The sequence below is a fragment of the Hemitrygon akajei genome, chromosome 14 (genome assembly GCF_048418815.1).
Source record: "Hemitrygon akajei chromosome 14, sHemAka1.3, whole genome shotgun sequence".
Classification (NCBI taxonomy): domain Eukaryota; kingdom Metazoa; phylum Chordata; class Chondrichthyes; order Myliobatiformes; family Dasyatidae; genus Hemitrygon; species Hemitrygon akajei.
Genome location: NC_133137.1, coordinates 41,669,563 through 41,692,188, shown reverse-complemented (window position 1 = coordinate 41,692,188; position 22,626 = coordinate 41,669,563). Strand labels below are relative to the sequence as shown.

General features: G+C 39.1%; 1 protein-coding gene across 1 annotated transcript in view; it reads left to right on the top strand.

Annotated features, from left to right (window-relative positions):
* The first annotated feature begins 5,789 nt into the window (after nucleotides 1-5,789).
* Nucleotides 5,790-22,626, top strand: part of LOC140738981 (cilia- and flagella-associated protein 54-like) — a 42,647-nt gene continuing 25,810 nt past the window's right edge. Inside the window, exons 1-2 of the mRNA XM_073066983.1 lie at nucleotides 5,790-5,892; nucleotides 15,293-15,399. Coding sequence (XP_072923084.1) covers nucleotides 5,803-5,892; nucleotides 15,293-15,399 — 197 coding nt within the window. The 5' untranslated portion in view covers nucleotides 5,790-5,802. The remainder of the gene's footprint in view (nucleotides 5,893-15,292; nucleotides 15,400-22,626) is intronic.

Below are 22,626 nucleotides of genomic sequence, written 5' to 3'. Positions count from 1 at the left end.
TTCTGAAATAAGAGGAAACTGAAATTAGTATACGTATTTACTGTATATAAAAATGTGCTGTTGCTGGAAACAGGAAATTTTGGAAACACTCAGCAGGTCAGGCAGGCAGCATCCATATGTATGAATCTCTTCTCATATTTATTGTTCAGTTGTGCTTTCTTTTTGTTTATCTGAGGTTTTTTCCATTAGTTTTTTTCTACAGTTTTGTGCAGTAGTATGAATGTCAGAGTAAACATTGGTCTGGCCTGTAATGCCACCATCAAACAAATAAGGGGATATTACCACCTACAGCAAGTTCCCAACCTTTATCTTATCCAGATTTACCAACTGCTCATCAGCATTCCAGTTTTTATTAACATCTGCATGACCTGCACTCATTTATCATTTAACTAGCCCTCCAGGTCATCTGTGTCCCCCTGAGATGTGCTTGAGAGCCCTCATCATCATTTATCTAACCTTGATATCAAATGTCCAATTCTCTCCATTCAGTTGTCTAGGCCCCTCTAGACCAGCTGCTCAAATAGACATCACCACCTTCTGGCTGACCCTACCTCCAACGGTTCATCATCAGCATGACTTTTCCTGATCATTGTCCTTCTCCACTCCTCCCAGACATCTACTCACCTCCTTCCCATCTCCATCTCATTGATCAAACCCCTCCTCAATTATTAGCCCAACATTCTGCCATTCATCGATCAAACAAAGATTTTATGTCATCAATAATAAAGTTAAAAATTTGATTAATAATTTTGTGTGTTTACATCTTTTTAGTGCAAAGTGAAAATGAGAGTGCTGAACCTCTTGCTTGCCTGACTCACTCCAATGAATCAAAAATGCATGAAGGTAAAAGGAGAATAGTTTGTTTCTGGATCCACTGATTGATAGCATGCTCTGTTTTCCAAAGTGTTCACATTTATAAAGCAGAGCTAAAAGTTACCTAATGCAGTAGTGTCCCTGTGTGTAAAATCATGAGGGGCCTAGATAGCATGAATGCAGTCAATCCTTTTCTTGGAATGGGGAATCAAGAAGTAGAGGGCATAGATTTAAGGTGAGAGGGGAAGATTTAATTGGAACTTGAGGGGAGACTTTTTTTACACAAAGGGTGCTATCTATATTGAACGAGCTGCCAGAGTGGTTGAGGTAGCTTATGACATTTAAAAGACATTTGGTCAGGTACCTGGATTGGAAAGGTCTAGAAGGGTGCGGGGCAAAAGATGGCAAATGGGACAAGCCTGAATGGAGCATCTTGGTCGGTGTGGACCAGTTAAGCCAAAGGACCTGTTTACATATTGCATAATACCTTTTCTTCTCACATCTTCTCATTCAATATACTCATAGATATTACACTATTTATTTAACTTTTTTCCTGATTCCTACTAGTTGTTTAGCAATGACAAACCTTTCATCCTCAGAGTTTCCAGTTAACCATATTATCTCCTTTGAGCTTCTTGCCTACCCCACCTCTCCTCAAACATCACCCTCCAAAGAAACACTCATGAAAGGAAAATATTTGCCCTAAAAACTTTGAATTGCAACTTTTTGTGGTCTTAACTTCATTTAAGTAACAATTTATTTTTTCATTCTTTCTTTCAAAGTGGATAACCTCACTTTTCTCTCACATTCTACTCTACCTGCCAGTTTCTTAAGCACTCCCTTCTAGACTACTTGTGTCCTTCCCACCACCTGTTACCCCACAGATGCAGACAAGGCATCCAGTCTTAATGTGAACAAATGGGATGAGTGTAGTTGGTCAAAAAAAGTCAGCCGTGGGACCCATTTCTGTGATGTAAACACTATTACTCTATGACAATTTTTGTATCTTCAGCTCAGAATGATTAAGAGGTCAGAATTGCAGAATTTCCACTAAGATGTACTTAATTTGGAGTGTTGTGTATAGTTTTGATCACCTTCTTACAGGAAAGATGTAAATAAAATTGAAAGAGTACAGAGAAAATTTACAAGTACGTTGCTGGGTCTGGAGGACCTGAATTATAAGGAAAGATTGAATAGATTAGGACTTTATTCCTTGGACTGTAGAAGATTAAGAGGAGATTTGATAGAGAAATACAAAATTATGAAGGATATAGGTAGGGTAAATGGAAGCAGGCTTTTTCCACTGAGTTTGGGTGGGGCTGCAACCAGAGGTCATAGATTAAGGGTGAAAGATGAGATGTTTAAGGGGAACATGAGGGCAAACTTATTCACTTAGAGCATCATGAGAGTGTGGAATGATCTGCCAATGCAGTGGAGAAGCAAGCTTGATTTCAATGATTAGGAGAAGTTTGGATAGGTACATGGATGGTAGGGGTATGGAGGGCTATGGTCCCATGCAGGTTACTGGATGTAGGCAGTTTAAATAGTTTTGGCATGGACTAGATGAACCAAAGCTCCTGTCTCTGTGCTGTACTTTTCTATGACTGGACATTATAGACACAGTGCAGGGCAGGACCATGGTAGGTTAGGAAAAAACAATGTGAATTTTCAAATTACAATTCTGTTCAACCAGAAGACAAAGCATACCAACAAGCACAAGAAGATTCTCACAGGGGGCCTGGTTTTAGAGGAGAGGCAGCAGTGATCTGAGGAATGTCAAATATTCAGGGGGATAAATGTGGAAAACCATCCAGAACAGAACAGGAAACTCAGAGATACCAAAGCCAAGGATGAAGATTACAGGTGCAGATGAGCTGAAATGGGAAAGGACTGAGCAATTTCTGAAGGTTCACTAGTTTGTTTCACAGATGGTAGAATGGTATATACACAACTCCAAGTCACCATGATTGCAATTTCAGACAGTATCCAGGGAAGGGATGAATTCCTTAGCTTGCTTATGTCTGAGAAGAATAGTTACAAGCTTTCCAGATATTTATTGCTGAATATTTCTGTGGTGGACACTTTCCAGAAACAGTATGATGATGTACAAATAGTGGGCTCAAGGGACAGAATGGCCTCTTCTGTGTAGTTTTGTGTATTTTAATGACATAGGAGGAGGACTTTGGAAAACCAATTGTTGTAGAAAAAGAAAGTTGTGATGGTATTCAGGAATATCCTGGAAAAAGTGACTTTTGAGCAAATAAGAGCAGGATCTATTGGATTTTATGTGGCTCATCCAACTGTAGGAATGACTGGTATGTATTCAAGTCCGTGTGCCGTTTACCTTTGGAAAGGTCACTTGTCTGTGGTGGGTGAAACAGTCAGGGTGAGAGAGCATAACAATTTTAATGGGAAAAAGGGCTTTGTTTTGATTATTAATTAAAAATGTAATGGGATATTTTTAATGTGTATTTTTAAAATAAATCCTAATGTACTTTTCTTTCAATTGGTTATAGATTTGTGGAAGCATGTACTGAATAGTGCTAGAGAAGGAATTCAAACACCAGTTTTCAACATGGGGATTTTGAAACGTCTGAAACAAATACATCCATTTTTAATCAGACACCTACCAGAATATAAAACTTACTGCAGTATCGAGAATATTCCTATAATCCTATATGAATTATTCGACAGGAGTTTTAGAGACTCAGATTTCCAACCTGAGGTGATGTATATACTTATAATATTTTCCAAATTGACTTACCAAACTGACTTACTTGGTTTTGCAAGTATGGTGAGCCTAGTTTTAAAAAATCCATAAGGTGGGTGGCAACCATGAAAGAGAAACTGTTCTGTCAAGAAGTCACTGACATAAAATGTTAATTGTTTTCCCACAGAATTTGACCAGCCCATTAAGAATTTCCAGCATCTCTATGTGACAACAGTATAATCTCCCTTTAGTGAGAGTACCTTTAGCCATCTATATCGATAGGGCTTGAGATCTTTGTTTGAGTTCAGAACATGACGAACAGCAAAGCCAATGCCAACACAGACTGTCCTTTCCTTCCCGGCAGCTGCCTGACCTGCTGAATGTTTCCTGCATTTTCTCTTTTTATTTCAGATTTGAAGTTGCTGTTGTTTTTACTCTTACTCAGTCCTGTTACTAATTTGGACTTTGCCTACTCTCTGCTTTATTCTTCTTTCTCCCCAAATTCCTCCTTTTGTGGCTTTTAACTTCATTTTCCCTGAAAATCTTAATCTCTCACCGAGGTACACATCTGTGGCTGCCCTACCCTGGATATTAAGATGGCTTTCAACTGCTATGAAACACCACAAACCCTTTTCTTTTGTTTTCTGATGCCCGTACATGTGAAATCCAACTGCTGTTCACTGGGCAGTCATCAAGATGGGAACTATGATTTTTCTTATGGGTTCTGAGGCAATGATAGTGGCTTTCTACAGCCTGCAACAGCAATAGACAGACTCAGCATAGACCAGAGATCAAATTTGTAAGCAATCCTGTGTTATACATTCATTAGCTACACCTGAGCCTGCTAGTTTCCTCCTCAACTAATTTAAAATTATTTAGGAAGCTGAGTAATGGTATTGCCAAAGTAAACAAACTGGCAGAAAAATAGGAGCAGGAGAACACTACCATCAAGTCTCCTTCCCACCAACTCCAGTTGATTTATATGGGCCTCAACTCCTCTTCTATGCTATTTACCCATAATCCTCAATCCCTCCATCTTCCAAAATTTATCTTTCTCCATTTCAAATGTATCTACTGACCCAGTATCACCACCCTTGGGGCAGAGACTCTGGAAATTGTTTTAAGTGATTGGTCCTTTATAGAATCATAGAAATGTACCACACAGAAACAAGCTCTTTTCAGTCCACTTCCTCCATACGGCCGTAAGTTTTCTCTATGCTTATCACATTTGATCACATTAGATTCTGAATATATATCCTATTAATGCCCCTTATAACTCTATAAGGTTACCTGTGAGCTTTCTGTACTCAAGTGAGAATAATTATGTCCTATTTAATCTCTCCTTATAACTATAACCCTCCAATCCAGGCAACATCCTGGTGAGTCTCTTCTACCCTCTCTTTATTTCTTCCCCATTGGATTCCAGCATTTGGCCCACCATTAGCCCTGTGATATTTTCTCATATTTTATTTTTTTATGAATGGGATGTTTAGAAGTTCTTCTATGTCACTTGAAGTTAGCCAGTGATTTATTTATTTTTTTAATATATTTTTTTATTGAATTTTTAAGAGAATTACATAAAATGAATAGAATAATAGAGTAATTAATAGAGTGATTTATTTTAAGGATATTTGTAAAGTCCTCCATCATGAAGAGCGATGTAAAACATTCAATTTAACATATGTTTAACTTCAGCTCCGTGAAAAGGTAAAAGGTGGTGATTTCTGGCACTAACAGTATGTTTTTCAGTGACCAAAGCTTGAAATTTCTTCAGAGTTCTTCCTACTCTGCTGTTGCAATCCAGTAAAAAACTTGAAAACAATTGCACAGGGAAATAGAATGTTTAGCAGTTTGGAACTGCTAGTGCTCCAAGGAAATTCCTGTCTGTATTTACCTTTTCATAGCTCTTAGGGGACCCCAAGCTAATAAGCCTATACTTCCCAAAACTAAATTCCAGTTTTCTCCAAGTTTATACTTAACATTCTAAGCAATTACATAGAACAATAGAGCACAGAAACAGGTCCTTTAGCCCACCATACCTATGCTGAGCAATCAATGCTGAGTTTGATACAACTATTTTGCGTTATTCCTGATGCCAAAACCTAAATAACCAGGGGAACTGAATTTTATTTCCTTATTCACTTATGGAGGATGGCATTAGTGGCAACTTTAGTATCTAGTAATTTTGTGTATTTCAGATTTACACAAGTGTCTTTGGAGAATATACGTTAACAACACCAGAGAGCAGCTACTTCGGTAAAATCACACCTCAGAACAGTATGGCAGTAAAGGCTACAGACAAAGAGCTTCGTGTTCAATGGTACCTGCCGCCTTTGGGAGTTCCTTCAACTAGCTGTGAAACCCAGAAGGTATTAACTAGTTACAAAACAACATAGAAGTGGCCAACTAGATGAAGCAATTAACATTTATGACCTTTAAATCTTCACAGTGAGTTTTGTGTATCGGGGTCTGGAGAACTGCTTGAGCATTTTTCTTCTACAGATGTGCAGTAGTGCACCCTAAAATGCCGTATTTCAGCATAGTATGGAAACTGCTCTGTGGCCCTACAATGGACAGTTAAAACTGCACAATGCCTCACCAGCACTACCCTACCCGCCATCAATGACTTATATACAGAAAAGGCCAACAATATCTGAAGGATCCCACCCACCCTGAACATGGACTGGTTGTTTCACTCCCATCAGGGAAGAGGTTACATAGCATCTATGCTAGGATCATCAGACTCAGAAAAGCTTACTTTCCCAAAGCAGGAAGGCTGATCAACACTTCCACCACTACTTTATCAATTCCTATCAGTTACCTTATGTACAGACAGTCACTTAGTGTCACTTTATGAACATAGTATCATTGAATCTAGAGTAACAATTATTTCATTCTCCTTTACACTTCTGTACTGGCAGTGACACTAAACAATCTTGAATCTTTTGTGGGTCAAATCATTTGCATACACAGTGTAGAGGAGTTTTGATGTTATTTCAGGTACAACAGGAATATTGTATAGGGGCAATAGAAACTAGAGTGCAACTTGGGAAGAGTCAATTCTGAGTAACAGGTGTTATGGTCACACAGCACTGAAACAGACCCTGCAACCCATCAGAATTTGGGGAACTCTCAAAGAGCTTGAGTAAATGGTGCATGAGTGCCTTGTGTTGGTTTTTAAGAGTGATCCACAGAGAAGTAGAAAAGAAACTGAGACCACACATCTAAACCTTCCTCAATGCAGTCAGGCCAAGTAGAGTTGAACTGTTGACTATTCAAAGGAGGAATATTTAATAAAACATCTCTAGTGACACGTGGAAAAGATATTTGCATGAAGTACTAACTCCCATTCCAGAGAAAATTAAATAATTAGATGAATAGCATGAAGAGCTAAAATATGGAAGATACAAGTGGGATGGATGGACTGAAAGTCCTTGATAGAGTGATGTGGAGAGGATGTTTCCATCAGTAGGAGAGTCGAGGATCCAAGGACACAGCCTCAGAACAAAGGGATGTTCCTTTAAAACTTAGATGAGGAGGAATTTCTTCAGTTAGAAGGCAGTCATTCTGTGGAATTCAGTGAGTTGCAGAGGCCAAGTCGTTGGTGGATTAGTGGCAGAGATTGATGAGTACTTGATTGGTGAGAGGGTTAAGAGTTATGAGGAAAGGGCAGGAGATGAACTTGAAAAAACATGATAGAATAGTGAAGTAGACTTTAATTCTGCTCTTTTATCTTTTTTTATGGACTTCTCACTAATACCATGAACACATTTACACATGTACCAGTTACCAGAGATTTTGGACATAAAGATGTATTCTATCCAGGATGCTAAGGGAAAAGTGCTTTGGGGGTTCTAAGTTATAACTGGTTACCTTACATTCTCACAGAAAATGGTAAAAGTCTGCAGCAAGCATTGTCCATTTGTTTTTAGCATTTGGGTATTGCTTTCGAGGCCAGCAATTATTCTGCATCCCTAATTATTCACAAAAAGGAGATAGAGAGTCCGAGAGAGATAAAGCATAAAAGCAGACCCTTTTGCCCCCACTCCACCTGAATCCTGAAGCTGTTCTCATCAATAGGTCAATTTCTACACCAAACTCACCCTAACCCATTTTATTTCTCCTCCTCAAACTGCTGCAATTGTTCCATTGAAGGTTATCTGTCAGAGCTGTTGGCAAGGGATTTAAGCTCAGTGATGGTAAAAGGCTGGCAATATATTTCCAAGCCCGAGTTGTTTGCAACTAAGATGAAAACCTACAGGTAGTAGTGTTCCTCTGCACCTGATGCCTTTGCCCAGTAAGATAGCAGCACACTTGGTCGCAGCAGCCTCCCTGGGTCCAAACAAAAGTGTAATTGTTTGTCTATTTTATGATCGCAAGACACTACTAAATGTTAAAAAAATAAACTACTGTAGGTAGCAGATTTAGCACAAGTTGCCTGGTAAGTAACTACAGTACATTTTGTGGATGGTCTGCACTGAGTCAGTTAACATGGTTGACGGAGTGTCTGATAGAATAGTATTTGCTCTTCTGTGATAAGGTGTGGAATTTGAAGTAAATCTACAGGAGCAGTATGCAGATAGCCAAATGAAGGGATGCAAAGGGGAATAATGGTAAGGACTGTAGTTATGCAAGTGGTGGGAGTGTCAGTACGAGGTTCTTTAGAACATAGTGAACATAAATCTGTAAGTTTGATACATGCATGGGAAAATGACAAGGATAGACTGAAAACAAAGATTCTGAACTGAGGGGATTTCAAAATCGTAAGCCATAAGCTAGCATGTGTAGCCAGCTGGGAGCAGCTGCTTGCGGGTAAAAATGCATCTGACAAAATAATATGGTGAGAATTCAAGGTCAAATGCAATGGAGAAGGATAAGACCAACATGTTCAAGAAAGTCAAACTGTCAAGGGCCTATAAAAAGTATTCTTCCCCCACCCTCCCGGAGGTTTTTATGTTTTATTGTTTTACAACATTGAATCACAATGGATTTAATTTGGCTTAACACTGAACAACAGAAAAAAACTCTTTCATGTCAAAATGAAAACAAATTTCTACAAAGTAATCTAAGTTAATTACAAATATAAAACATGAAATAATTGATTGCATAAGGATTCACCCCCTCAAGTCAGTATCTAGTAGATGCACCTTTGGCAGCAATTACAGCCTTGAGAGTCTGTGTGGATAGGTCTCTATCAGCTTTGCACATCTGGACACTGCAATTTTTCCCAATTCTTTACAAATCTGCTCAAGCTCTGTCAGATTACACGAGGATTGTGACTGAACAGCCCTTTTCAAGTCCACAAACTTTCAATTGGGTTGAGGTCTGGACTCTGACTTGGCCACTCCAGGACATTAACATTGTTGTTTTTATGCCCTTTCTATGTAGCTTTGGCATAATACTTAGGGTCATTGCCTTGCTGGAAAATAAATCTACTCCCAAGTTGCAGATCTCTTGCAGACTGCATCAGGTTTTCCTCCAGGATTTCCCTGTATTTTACTGCATTTATTTTACCCTCTGCCTTCACAAGTCTTCCAAGGTCTGCTGCAGTGAAGCATCCTCACAGCATGATGCAGCCACCAACATGTTTCACAGTAAGGATAGTGTGATTTTGATGATGCGCCATCATTACCTTATGCATTTAGTCTGATGGCCAAAAAGCTCAATTTTGGTTTCATCACACCAAAAAACCTTCTTCCAGCTGACTTCAGAGTCTCCCGCATGCCGTCTGCCAAACTCAAGCTGAGGTTTCATGTGAGTTTTTTTTTCAACAGTGGCTTTCTCTTTGTGTCTCTCCCATAAAGTTGTGACTGGTGAAGCACCCGGGCAATAGTTGTATGCGCAGTCTCTCCCATCTCAGCTACTGAAGCTTGTAATTCCTCCAGAGTTGTCACAGGTCTCTTGGTTGTCTCACTCACTAGCCCCCTTCATGTACGGACACTCAGTTTTTGAGGATGGCCTGCTCAAGGCAGATTTACAGCTATGGCATTTTATTTCCATTTCTTGATGATTGACCGAACTGTACTCCAAGGGATATTCAGTTATTTGGAAATTTTCTTGTATCCATCTCCTGTCCTGTGCTTTTCAATAACCTTTTTTGTGCAGTTTCTTAGTGTTCTTTTGTCTTCATGCTGTAGTTTTTGCCAGGATACTTACTCACCAGCAGTTGGACCTTCCAGATACAGGTGTATGTTTACTATAATCAATGAAAAGAGGAGAGGCTGTACTTGATCTGGTACTGGGAAGTGAACCTGGTCAGGTGTCAGGTCTCTCAGTGGGAGAGCATTTTGGAGATAGTGATCACAATTCTATCTCCTTTACCATAACATTGGAGAGGGATAGGAACAGACAAGTTAGGGAAACGTTTAATTGGAGTAAGGGGAAATATGAGGCTATCAGGCAGGAGCTTGGAAGCATAAATTGGAAACATACAGAAGAAATGTGGCAAATGTTCTAGGGGTATTTGCATGGGGTTCTGAGTAGGTATGTAGTAAATCTAATCAAGAAGAAAAGAAGAGCTTACGAAAGGTTCAAAAAACTAGGTAATGATAGGAATCTAGAGGATTATAAGGCTAGCAGGAAGGAGCTTAAGAATGAAATTAGGAGAGTCTGAAGGGGTCATGAGAAGGCATTGGCGGACAAGATTAAGGAAAACCCCAAGGCATTCTACAAATATGTGAAGAGCAAGAGACTAAGACATGAGAGAATAGGACCATTCAAGTGTGACAGTGTATGGAACTGGGGAAAATAGCAGAGGTACTTAATGAATACTTTGCTTCAGTATTCACTACAGAAAAGGATCTTGGCGATTGTAGGGATGACTTGCAGTGGACTGAAAAGCTTGAGAATGTAGATATTAAGGAAGAGGATGTGCTGGAGCTTTTGGAAAGCATTAAGTTGGATAAGTCACCGGGACCAGACAGGATGTACCTCAGGCTACTGAAGATTGCTGAGTCTCTGGCAATGATCTTTGTATCATCAGTGGGGATGGGAGAGGTTCCGGAAGATAGGAGGGTTGCAAATGTTGTTCCCTTATTCATGAAAGGGAGTAGAGATAGGCCAGTGAGTCTTACTTCAGTTGATGAGGAAGATCCTGAGAGGCAGGATTTATAAACATTTGGAGAAGCATAATATGATTAGGAATAGTCAGCATGGCAGGTCGTGCCTTACCAGCCTGATTGGATTTTTAAAGGATGTGACTAAACACATTGATGAAGGTAGAGCCGTAGATGTATTGTAGATGGATTTTAGCAAGGCATTTGATAAGTTACCCATGAAAGGCATATTAAGAAAGTAAGGAGGCATGGGATCCAAGCGGTCATTGCTTTGTGGATCCAGAACTGGCTTGTCAACAGAAGGCAAAGAGTGTTTGTAGACGGGTCATATTCTGCATGGAAGCTGGTGACCAGTGGCGTGCCTCAGGGATCTATTCTGGGACCCCTACTCTTTGTCATTTTTATAAATGACCTGGGTGTGGAAGTGGGGGGATGGGTTAGTAAATTTGCTGATGACGCAAAGGTTGGGGGTGTTGTGGATAGTGTTGTGGGCTGTCAGAGGTTACAGCAGCGCATTGATAGGATGTAAAACTAGGCTGAGAAGTGACAGATGGAGTTCAACTCAGATAAGTGTGAGGTGGTTCATTTTGGTAGGTCAAATATAATGGCAGAATGTAGTATTAATGGTAAGACTCTTGGCAATGTGGAGGATCAGAGGGATTTTGGGGTCCGAGTCCACAGGACATATAAAGCTGCTACGCAGGTTGACTCTATGGTTAGGAGGGCATACGTTATATTGGCCTTCATCAATCATGGGATTGCGTTTAAGAGCCCAGAGGTAATGTTGCAGCTATATAGGACCCTGCTGAGACCCCACTTGGAGTACTGTGCTCAATTCTGGTCTCCTCACTACAGGAAGGACGTAGAAACCACAGAGAGGATGCAGAGGAGATTTACAAGGATGTTGCCTTGATTGGGGAGCATGCCTTATGAGAATAGGTTGAGTGAACTCGGCCTTTTCTCCTTGGAGCAATGGAGAATGAGATATGACCTGATAGAGGTGTACAAGATAATGAGAGGCATTGATCATGTGGATAGTCAGAGGCTTTTCCCCAGGGCTGAAATGGCTAGCATGAGAGGGCATAGTTTTAAGGTGCTTGGAAGTAGGTATAGAGGAGATGTCGGGGTAAGTTTTTTACTCAGAGAGTGGTGAGTGTTTGGAATAGGCTGCGGGCGGCAGTGGTGGAGGCAGAAACAATAAGATTTTTTAAGAGACTCCTGGATGGGTACATGGAGCTTAGAAAAATAGAGGGTTATGGGTAAAGCCTAGGTAGTTCTAAGGTAGGGACATGTTTGGCACAGCTTTGAGGGCTGAAGGGCCTGTATTGTGCTGTAGGTTTTCTATGTCTCTAAAGCTTCGGAAGACAGGATCAAACTAAGCACATGAGGAATGTAAAAAACTGAGAAAATAATGGAAGACTAGAATTAGGAAAGCCAGGAGGTGTCATGAAAAGTTCTTGGCAAGTAGGATTAAGGTGACACCCAAGGCGTTCTATACATACATCAAGAGTAAAATGATAACTAGGGAGAGGTAGGAGCACCCTAGGATAAAGGGGAGAACATTTGCTTGGATGCAGAGCATGTGAGTTAAGGTCTCAATGAGTACCATGCTTCAGTATTTGGAGGACCAGGAGATCAGTGCTGAGTGTATAAATATGTTAGGGCATTTAGATGTCAAGTGTGAAGTGTTGGGCCTCCTAAAGAGTATTAAGGTAGTTAAGTTCCCAGGGCCTGGTGGGATTTACCACAGATTATTGAAGGAGGCAAGAGACGAGATTGTCGGACCCTTGACCAGTATCTTTGTGTCCTGGTCGTGGAAGACTGCTGAATGGCTAATTTTGTACCTCTGTTGAAGAAGGGAACAAGTGAAAATCCTGAAAACTGTAGACCAGAGAGTCTCATGTCATTTGTAGGGAAATTGCTAGAGAAAATTCTTTGGGATAGGATATATATACACATTTGGAAACCCATGATCTAATTAGGGACAGCCAGCATGGCTTTGCGCATGGCAAGTCGTGCCTTACCAACTTGAATGAATTTTTTGACAAGGTGTGAGAGTCGGGTAGTGGATGTTGTCTACATGGATTTTAGTAAGGTGTTTGACAAAGTCCCGCATGGGAAGCTAATCCAGAAGATTAAGATGCAAGGAATCTGCAGTGAATTGGCTGTTTGGATTCAGAACTGGCTTGCACATAGAAAACAGAGGGTACTGGTTGAAGGGACTTCTTCAAGCTGGAGATCTGTAATTAGTGGAGTTCCACAAGGTTCTGAGTTGGGACCTTCACTGTTTGTAATGTACATACATGACCCGGATGAAAACTGTGATGAGTGGGTTGGTAAACTTGTGGATGATACCAAGATTAGTGGAGTTGTGGATAGTGTAGGTGACTGGTAAAGAATACAACATGATACAGACCATTTGCAGATATGGGCTGAGAATTGGCAGATAGAGTTTAACCCAGATAAAGGTGAGATGTTGCACCTTGGTTGGGCAAATGCAAGGGGACAGTACACTGTTAACGCTAAGGTTCTTAAAAATGTTGCTGAGCAGAGAGATCTTGGGATCCAGTTCATAGCTCCTTGAAAGTGGCTACACAGGTCGATAAGGTTAAGAAGACTTACGGAACGCTTGCTTTTATTAGTGAAGGCATTGAGTTCAAAAGTCAGGAGGTTATGTTGCAACTTTATAAAACTGTGGTTAGGCCACATCTGGAGTATTGCATACACTTCTGGTTACCCAACTATAGGAAGGATGTTGAGTTTTTGGAGAGGGTACAGAAGAGGTTTACCAGGATGCTGCCTAGTTTAGAGGGCATGTGCTGTTACAAGAGACTGGATAAACTTGGGTTGTTTTCTCTGGAGCAACAGAGGCTGAGGGGAGATCTGATAGAGGTTTACAAGATGATGACAGGCAGCGATAGAGAGGACAGAGAGTATCTCTTTCCCTGGGTTGAAATGTCTAATACTGGAGGGTATGCATTGAAGGTGAGATGAGGTAGGTTCAAGGGGGAAGTGAGGAGTAAGTTTTTTAACTCAGAGAGTTGTGGATGCCTGGAATGTACTGCCTGGTATGGTGGTAAAGGCAAATACATTAGAGTAGTGGTCGCCAACCCGTCGATCGCGATCGACTAGACGATCTTTGAGACTTCCCCAGTAGATCCCAAAAAAAAAATCAAAAATAATACACAAATACTATTGAGAGATTGTTTCTGGGTTGTGGGATTTTAGTTCCGTTCTTTCTGCCCAGTGCGCATGCGTGTAGCTCCCCGCACTACACAGTGTAATTCAACATGTACAAACAAGCTGGATGAACTCAGCAGGTCGGGCAGCATCCGTTGAAATGAGCAGTCAACCTGCTGACTGCTGAGTTCATCCAGCTTGTTTGTACGTGTTGATTTGACCACAGCATCTGCAGTGGTACTTTGTGTTTACACAGTGTAATTCAGTGGTCCCCAACCACCGGGCTGCGAGGAAACAATATGAGTCAGCTGCACCTTTTCTCATTCCCTGTCTCGCCCACTGTTGAACTTGAATGCACACGAGATCATCAGTCACCTAAACGCAGTGATACTCTCGCGCCAGGGATCACTGGTTCGCCTCAGGCGGCCAGCGAGAACCGCCGATGCTACTGGCCCGGAGCACGGCCGGCGGGAAGTGCTGTTGCTACCAGCCCAGAGCGCGGACAGATGGATGCCGCCTCTAAACCTGTTCACTACACCAAATGTTCATGGGGAACCCAGTGCTAAAATATTCGCAGGCGATCTAAGTCGGGCTCAGGGTTTCGTAAGTAGCAGAGCAGCTACCGCGCTGTGATCTACTGAAACAAACTTTTGTTGGCTGATAGACCCTACAAGGGGGACTGGCAGGCACCCTGTTGCACTCCTTGCTCTGTTGCTCTGTCCGGACTGGAACCGCCATGGCTCCGGCACGGGGACCTCCAGCCCTGACCTTGTCCTCTTACCCCACCCATGACCATCCGCACCTGGCCAAGGCATCTGGCGGCAGGTGTGCAGAGGCTGTCTAATGAGGCAATTAAGCCCTCAAAACTGCTTCGAGTACCCTGAGTCCAAGCACCCCGCACTTAAAGACAAACCCGCTGAGTTTTCTGAGCGGAAGAAACGTAGGCAAGTGGGACAGAAGCTAAGTGGCGAGAGCTGCTAAAACTACATTGCAGAATAGACTGGGCATAAGGAACCAGCTTCGAGTATCACTATATTCCAGTCGTGTTTAACACCACACCCCCCACCCCCCGTCGGCAGGTCGGCAGGAATATTGTCAATATTAAACCAGTCCGTGGTGCAAAAAAGGGGTGGGTACCCCTGGTGTTTATACATTATTTCTACTTCCAGGTTGTGGGGTTTTACTTCCGGTCTCTTCTGTGCATGCGTGTAACTAATCAATCTGGGAGTCGATCTTGCCTTTGACTATGGCTGAGGTAGGGGATCTTGGGCTTAAAAAGGTTGGTGACCACTACATTAGAGGCTTTTAACAGACATTTAGATAGGCACGTGGATGTAAGGAAAATGGAGAGATATGGACATGGTATCGATAGGAGGGATTAGTGTTTGGGTGTTTTTTGATTTGTTTTTTAGCAGGTTCAGCACAACATAGTGAGTCGAGTAGTCTGTTCCTGTGCTGTACTCTTCTAAGTTCTATGTTCTATAACACAAAAGAAGCTTAACCTAAAATGATGTGTTTTGTTTGCTTCAACCAGGTCTTATTTTTGTATGCCTACAATATTAAGGCGATTACACTGATCAGCATCAAGACCAGCACCTTGACTAACGCTTTCTGTGGTTACAAGTGGGTCTATTTGAAAAGGTATCAAAGATACACTTTGTCAATACGCATTATCTTTATAAACCCTATAAGTGACTTTGTTTCATGACTATCCCTGAAGAAGGACAATTACTTTAAGAGCTGCAATGTTAATTTACACATAATTCTTGGTTCTTGCTCCATACAAATGAAATTTATAATAGTATTTTAAATGGAAGAGAATTGTTAACTTGTTAAATTATTAATTTTATGTACTAGTGCTTTGCTGTGATGTTGAATTGCAGTAATAGTGTTCCTTCAATTTGAATACAGAGACACTGCTGGTCCCCTTTTATTACCTACTGTAATCTGAAGTGGGTAACTTTACTGACATCAGACATGCAGTGATGGACTTACGTTTTAATACCATGTTTATAATTCAGTAACACAGTAGGGATTATTTGTTTAGCTTTTCAGTTGTGTTTTCCTTGTCATGCACCCAGGAACCAAAACCACAAAAAGTAAATTAATGTTTCATAAGTGTGTTTAAAATTAGTAAAAATCTACCATAATTGATACAGAAAGAGCAAATTATATTGCTAAGAATTATATGCGCAAAACTCTGTATCATTCAAACGAAAATGCTACAATTTCTCTGAAATCTCTTTTACACCTAATTACCTCATGGTCTCCTGATAATTGAAACCATCCTCATTCGTTGCCTCTATTAGGTTGGTAAAGCAAACTCTTAAAAATTAAAGTCTCAGTAACTTACATTAGAAGTTCAATATATCTTTCTTTGTGCAGAACTTGAATCAGTACATGAGGAATTGATCTTTTAAATCTGCATTATTTACAGTTCTTTGAATTAGATGATGTTCTTCATCCTTGTTGCATGATCTGACATCAAAGTATCAACCAGCAATTGCCCAGAAATTCATTCAATGCCACAAATTAGTGATTTGAATCTTGCTTCTGAAATTTTGTTCTATTGGTGTCAATGACACAATATTCGGCATTTAGCATTATCCAGAAGTGAACAGGAGAGTAACTAAACACATAATCCCAGAATATGTTGTGTTCAGAAACTGCCCTCTAGAAACTGGATGATCTGCACAATGATGTAAAATCAAGTTCAATTCCTACCACTATCTGTATGGAGTTTGTATGTTCTCTCTACAGCCACGTGGGTTTCCTCTGAGTACTCCTGGTTCCTCCCACGTTTTGAAAGACATGTGGTTGTAGGCATGTGAGTTGTAGGCATGCTATGTTGGTGTCGCAAGCATGGTGACGCTTGTGGGCCACCCCAGCACATCCCCAATGCAAGTGATGCATTTCACTGTATGTGTGACAAATAAATCTAATCTTTCTTTGTTTTCTTTCTCTTGCCTAATATAGCCTTCACTTTCTTTCTTTCTTTTTAAATCTTTTTATTAATTTTCAAATACATTGGCATAACAATAGTAGTACAGAGAGATTGGGATTACATTGTTGGTAAACAGTATATACGAGTATAAGCTATAGATAACACAAATGTACTAAGGCTCCCAAACTCTTAATGTAATTAACGTGATAGAAAAACATATAAACAAAACCCCAAATTAGAAGTTTAAAAAAAATGGAACTAAACTAAACAAAACTAAACTAAACAAAGCTGGGCTATTATATTACATCGGATACAATCAATATGTTGATAACTCCGCTCCTCTATCCAAATATTTAAGGATAATAAAAAGGATTCTGAAAAGGTCAAGTTACAACATATGAAATTGTTGAATAAATGGTCTCCAAATTTCTTCAAATTTAACTGAAGGGTCAAAGTGACAGTTCTGATTTTTTCTAAATTTAAACAAGATATAGTTTGGGAAAACCATTGGAATGTAGGAGGAGGATTAATCTCTTTCCAATTCAGTAAAATGCATCTTCTGGCCATTAATGTAACAAATGCAATCATCTGACGAGCTGAAGAGGATAAATAACTATGTTCCACCATTAGTAAGTCAAAAATTGCAGTAATAGGATGAGGATGTAAATTAATACTCAAAATTGTTGGAATAATATCAAAAATGTCTTTCCAATATTTCTCCAAAAGAGGGCAAGACCAGAACATATGAGTCAAAGAAGCTACTCGGAATGACATCTATCACAGACAGGATTTATATGGGAGTAAAAATGAGCTAGCTTGTCTTTAGACATGTGGGCCTATGCACCACCTTAAATTGTACCAACACATGTTTAGCTCATATAGAGGAGGAGTTAACTAATTGAAGAATTTTCTCCCATTTCTCTGTAGGTAAGGAAAGTTGAAGTTCCTTTTCCCATTCATTCTTGATTTTATCTGATATACCTGGCTGTATTTTCATAATCATGTCATAAATAGTTGCTATTAAACCCTTCTGATAAGGGTTTAAACCTAATTTTTTTTCCATGATATCAGTTGGATATGAATTCGGAATTTGTAAGTATCTAAAAAAATGGTAACTGGGCAAATTATATTTATTAGACAACTGTTCAAAAGACAGTTTATCCAAGAATAAGTCACGAAAACATGTTATACCCTTCGTTTTCCATACCAAAAAGGCTTGATCCATAACCGAGGGTTGAAAAAGAAATTAGATATAATAGGGCTTGATAGAATAAAATTATTCAAGCCAAAACATTTACGAAATTGAAACCATATTCATAGCGTATATTTAATTATTGAATTAACCATCTGTTTATTCAATTTAGAAAGAACAAAGGGAAGTGAAGTCCCTAAAATAGAAACCAATGAAAACCCTTGTACGGATTTACATTCAAGGTTTACCCATTGTGGACTTTGAATTACATCCAAGTCCTGTGTCCAAAATTTAAATATCGAATATTAATTGCCCAGTAATAAAATCTTAGATTCGGCAATGCCAAACCACCATCTCTTTAAATATTTTTTACTTAACCTAGGATTTTTATTCTGTCATATGTATGAAGAAATTTTAGAGTCAACAATATCAAAAAAGGATTTAGAAATAAAGATTGGTAGTGCTTGAAATAAGTATAAAAATTTAGGTAAAATAATCATCTTAATAGCATTGATTTGACCAATCAGTGATAAAGACAATGGGGACCATTTAGTAAGCAATTGTTTAACCTGATCAATTAAAGGTAAAAAATTGACCTTAAATAAATCCTTATGCTTCTCAGTAATTTTAACACCCAAATAGGTAAAATAGTCTGTAACCAATCTGAATGGTAAACATTTATAAATTGGAACCTGCATATTTAATGGGAAGAGTTCACTCTAATTAAGATTCAGTTTGTAGCCAGTAAAGCTACTAAACTGAGCAATCAAAGATATAACTGCAGGAATGGATTTCTCTGGATTGGAAATATATAGTAACAAGTCATCTGCATATAATGATAGCTTATACAGTATGTCCAATTCCCACAGGTAATCCCAAATACATTGGGTGAATCATGAATAGCAATAGCTAAAGGTTCCAAAGCAATATCGAATAATAAAGGGCTAAGAGGACAACCTTGCCTAGTGCCACAAAACAACTGAGAAAAGGGAGATCTTTGATTATTGGTAAATACTGAAGCCTAAGGGGTATGGTATATCAATTTAATCCAAGATATAAATTTTGGACTAAAATTAAATTTCTCAAGTGTACTCAGTAAATATGGCCATTCAACTCTGTTAAACACTTTTTCAGCGTCCAGTGAAATGACACATTCTAGCGTTTTAGTTGTGGGAGTGTAAACCATATTAATTAATCTCCTAATATTAAAAGATGAATAAAATTTTTTAATAAATCCAGTCTGGTCAACAGAGATAATTTGGGGCCAAATGTTCTCCAATCTAGTTGCCAATATTTTAGACAAAATCTTGGAATCCACATTCAGCAAGGATATAGGCCTATATGATGCACATTCAATAGGATCTTTATCTTTTTTAAGAATTAAGGAAATAGAGGCGTAAAAAGATTGTGGTAATTTACCTATGGTTAGTACATCCTTGAAGATTTTACATAACCAAGGAGTAAGTATAGTAGAAAAGGATTTTAAAGATCCTACTGTTACGTATCCCGTAACTGGATCACTTACCAGCAAAGATAGAGAGGTCCGCTGAAGTCTGATGGTACCATTTTTAAACGTTTTTATATATAAAGGGGCACAAAAGTAAGGTTAATACAAACATTCAGATAACATACGTCGTCAATATGCAATCTAAAGCGCAGGTATAGTAATAATCAATAAGAAATAAGCTCTATCGTTGTCTAGGGGTAATATATATATTGTCCGCTGTATATCTAAAAGTCTCTTGCGTTCACTGCAGTTCTACCAGCTGCCGTCTTTTGGGGGGGTCGCGGTGGTGCACTTTTGTTAGAGAGAGAGAGAGATAGAGCTTGAATGAAACAGTTACCCGGCGGGTTTTTTCCAACCTTTAGGAGTTCGATCCGTCGGAGTCTCGTTGGGGGGTGGCCGTTCACTCGTGGCCTCTCCTGTAGCTAAAGCCGTTATTTTGTGGTGAGGTCGCCAATCCCAGGCAAGGAAAAGATGCACACGAACCTCCTCACCGGCTGTCGCTATTAAATGCTGTCACAGGATTTCTAGCGTGTCTTCTGGTGCGTCTGGGGGGCCGTCTTTACAACCCCTCTTTTATCTGAGCTCACGGGGTCTCAGATGTCAATCAGGTTGAGATGATGCAATCTCTCTCCATCTCTCCACCCACGTTGCCCAGAGGGTATACACATAGTACAGTTCCCAATTCACAAAGGTGTCTCCATGAGACAATGACCACAGTCGCCAGCTTTTGCCTTGCCGTGAAACGAGGGACACCGCACATATCTCTCTCTTCTCTTGGGTCATTGACCCCCTCTTCACTAGGGCTCTTACGATTCCCACAAAGGAGGGGGCTGGGATCATAACACTAATGTGTAACCATCTGGACCAGGTGCTTTACCTGAATTCATCAAAAAATAGCCTCTTCTATTTCTTCTTCCGTAATAGATGCATCTAATGTTAAACATTCATTGGGTGATAATTTTGGAATATTCAATTTCCTTAAAAATTCATACATTATAGTGGGGTCATCAGGAGATTCTGATTGATATAAATAATTATAAAATTCTTGAAAAGATTTGTTTATCTCATCATGATCAACCATCAGAGTGCCATCACATTTACGAATCTTGATAATCTGGTGTTTAACTGAAGCAGTTCTCAATTGATCAACCAGTAATTTACCAGATTTATCACCAATGTATATAAAACTGTCTCCTAGTTTTAATCAATTGATTTTCAGTCAAGGATGTTAATAATAGACTATGCTCCATTTGAAGTTCAACTCTTTTTATAAAGCTCCTTACTAGGAGCAATAGAATATCTCTTATCAATTTCTTTAATCTTGTCAACCAGCATAAGTATTTCATTATTGATTCGTTTTTTCACTCCAGCAGAATATGAAATAATTTGTTCACGAATATATACTTTAAAAGTGTCCCATAATTCCCCACTGGAAATTCCTTCCATAGAGTTTGTTGAAAAGAAAAAATCAATCTGTTCCCTAATAAAATTGACAAAGTCTGAGTCCTGAAGCAGAATAGAATTGAACCGCCATTGTCTAGTAGTAGAAAATGTATCCATTATCTTGATAGATAATTTCAAGGGTGCATGGTCGAAGATGGCAATGGAATCATAGTTACAGTCAATGACAGATGGAATTAAATGAGAATCAATAAAGAAGTAGTCAATTCTAGAATAATTATGATATACATGAGAAAAGAATGAAAACACTTTCATTGGGATCTGAAATTGTTTCATAATGAACAAATGAGGTTGAAGGATCTATAAAAATAGAAACTCCTTTCACTTTAGCCTGAGTGTTCAAATGGTACTATTGACCCTTCCAAAACCTGAAAAAGCACTGATTATCCTCTTTCCTCACATGAGTTTCTTGTGCAAAGATAATATTAGCATTCATTCTATGGAATACTTTTTAAAAAATCCATTTAATCAAATGGTTCAAACCATTTGTATTCCAAGAAACAAAATTAATAATCTTATCCATGTTACTAGTATCTGCCATATAGTACATAAAAGGTTAACCAGAATACAAACTCATGAACCTGGAAGAGGAAAAAAGGTTCAAAGAGGAACCGGAAGTTATAACAATTTGGACTTTTTTTGTAGTTTCCAGTCAGCCCAGTTGGAAAAATCTAAACTAAAATCCCACCCACAAAAGCCTGAAAATAAGCCAAAGAATGGCCTGAATGCAATCTAATACTAAATCTAACCCCATCTCTCCTGAAGGCAGCCCAAAAGATATATGATTTGGAAAAAAAAAATCCATATTCAAAAAAAGATTACCATAAGGAAGAAAAGACTACAATGGGTAGTAAGAAAGTTTAAAAAAGCACTAAAAATGTAGAACATAAAACAGAGTACCATTGTACTAATATTTCAAAATTTAAAAAAAGCGCTGAATCGTATTGTTAGTTATTTTCAAACACAGATGATTGAAAATTACGTATCAAAAATAAAGTATTATGGGAAGAAGAAGGCAGAACAACATCTTGAAAAGAAAAAAAATGAAAAAAACTGAATACTTCTCCGGAAAAACTTCAAAGAGAAAAAAAAGAATTGAACACCAAATCCTTTACTTAATTACTTTCAGAATCAAAAGATTAAAAGTAAAAAGAGCAGAATCACTAAAGGAAAAAGAGAGCATTTAACTAGACATACAAAAATTACCTACACTACAGACCGAAAGCAAAGTCCCTCAAATTATAAAGGTCCAGATCTATAAGCTAATTGTTAGCTTAAAAACAAACCAAGTAAAAACAAATGATGAAAAATACAGTACGTTGATTAGTCCATAACAGAAGAACACTGCTCCTCGAGGAAACTTTGACCTTCACTTGGAGAATTAAACAATCGGCGAGAATTATCAGGGAGGACACTCTCAAACACGTTGGAAACAGCAGAGTTTGTTTAAAACCTTTTCGATGAAACTCTGACATCACAGATTTAAAAGACATCCATTCCCTCCAAACTTCAGGACTAAGATCTTCGATGATGCGAAATTTTAACCTTTGAAACGATCCTTGATATGAGCATAATGGAGACGAATAGCAATTGACCTCAGCTTGGCATCACTGGGAGATTTAGGACGAGGAATGCGATGAGCATGATTGATCACCGGAGGGGAATCCAAAACTTTTGAACCAAACACATCCTTTAGAAATTGAGAAAAGTATTCAATAGGATCGATGTCTTCAGGAAGCCTGATTATTCACAGGCTCTGTCTCC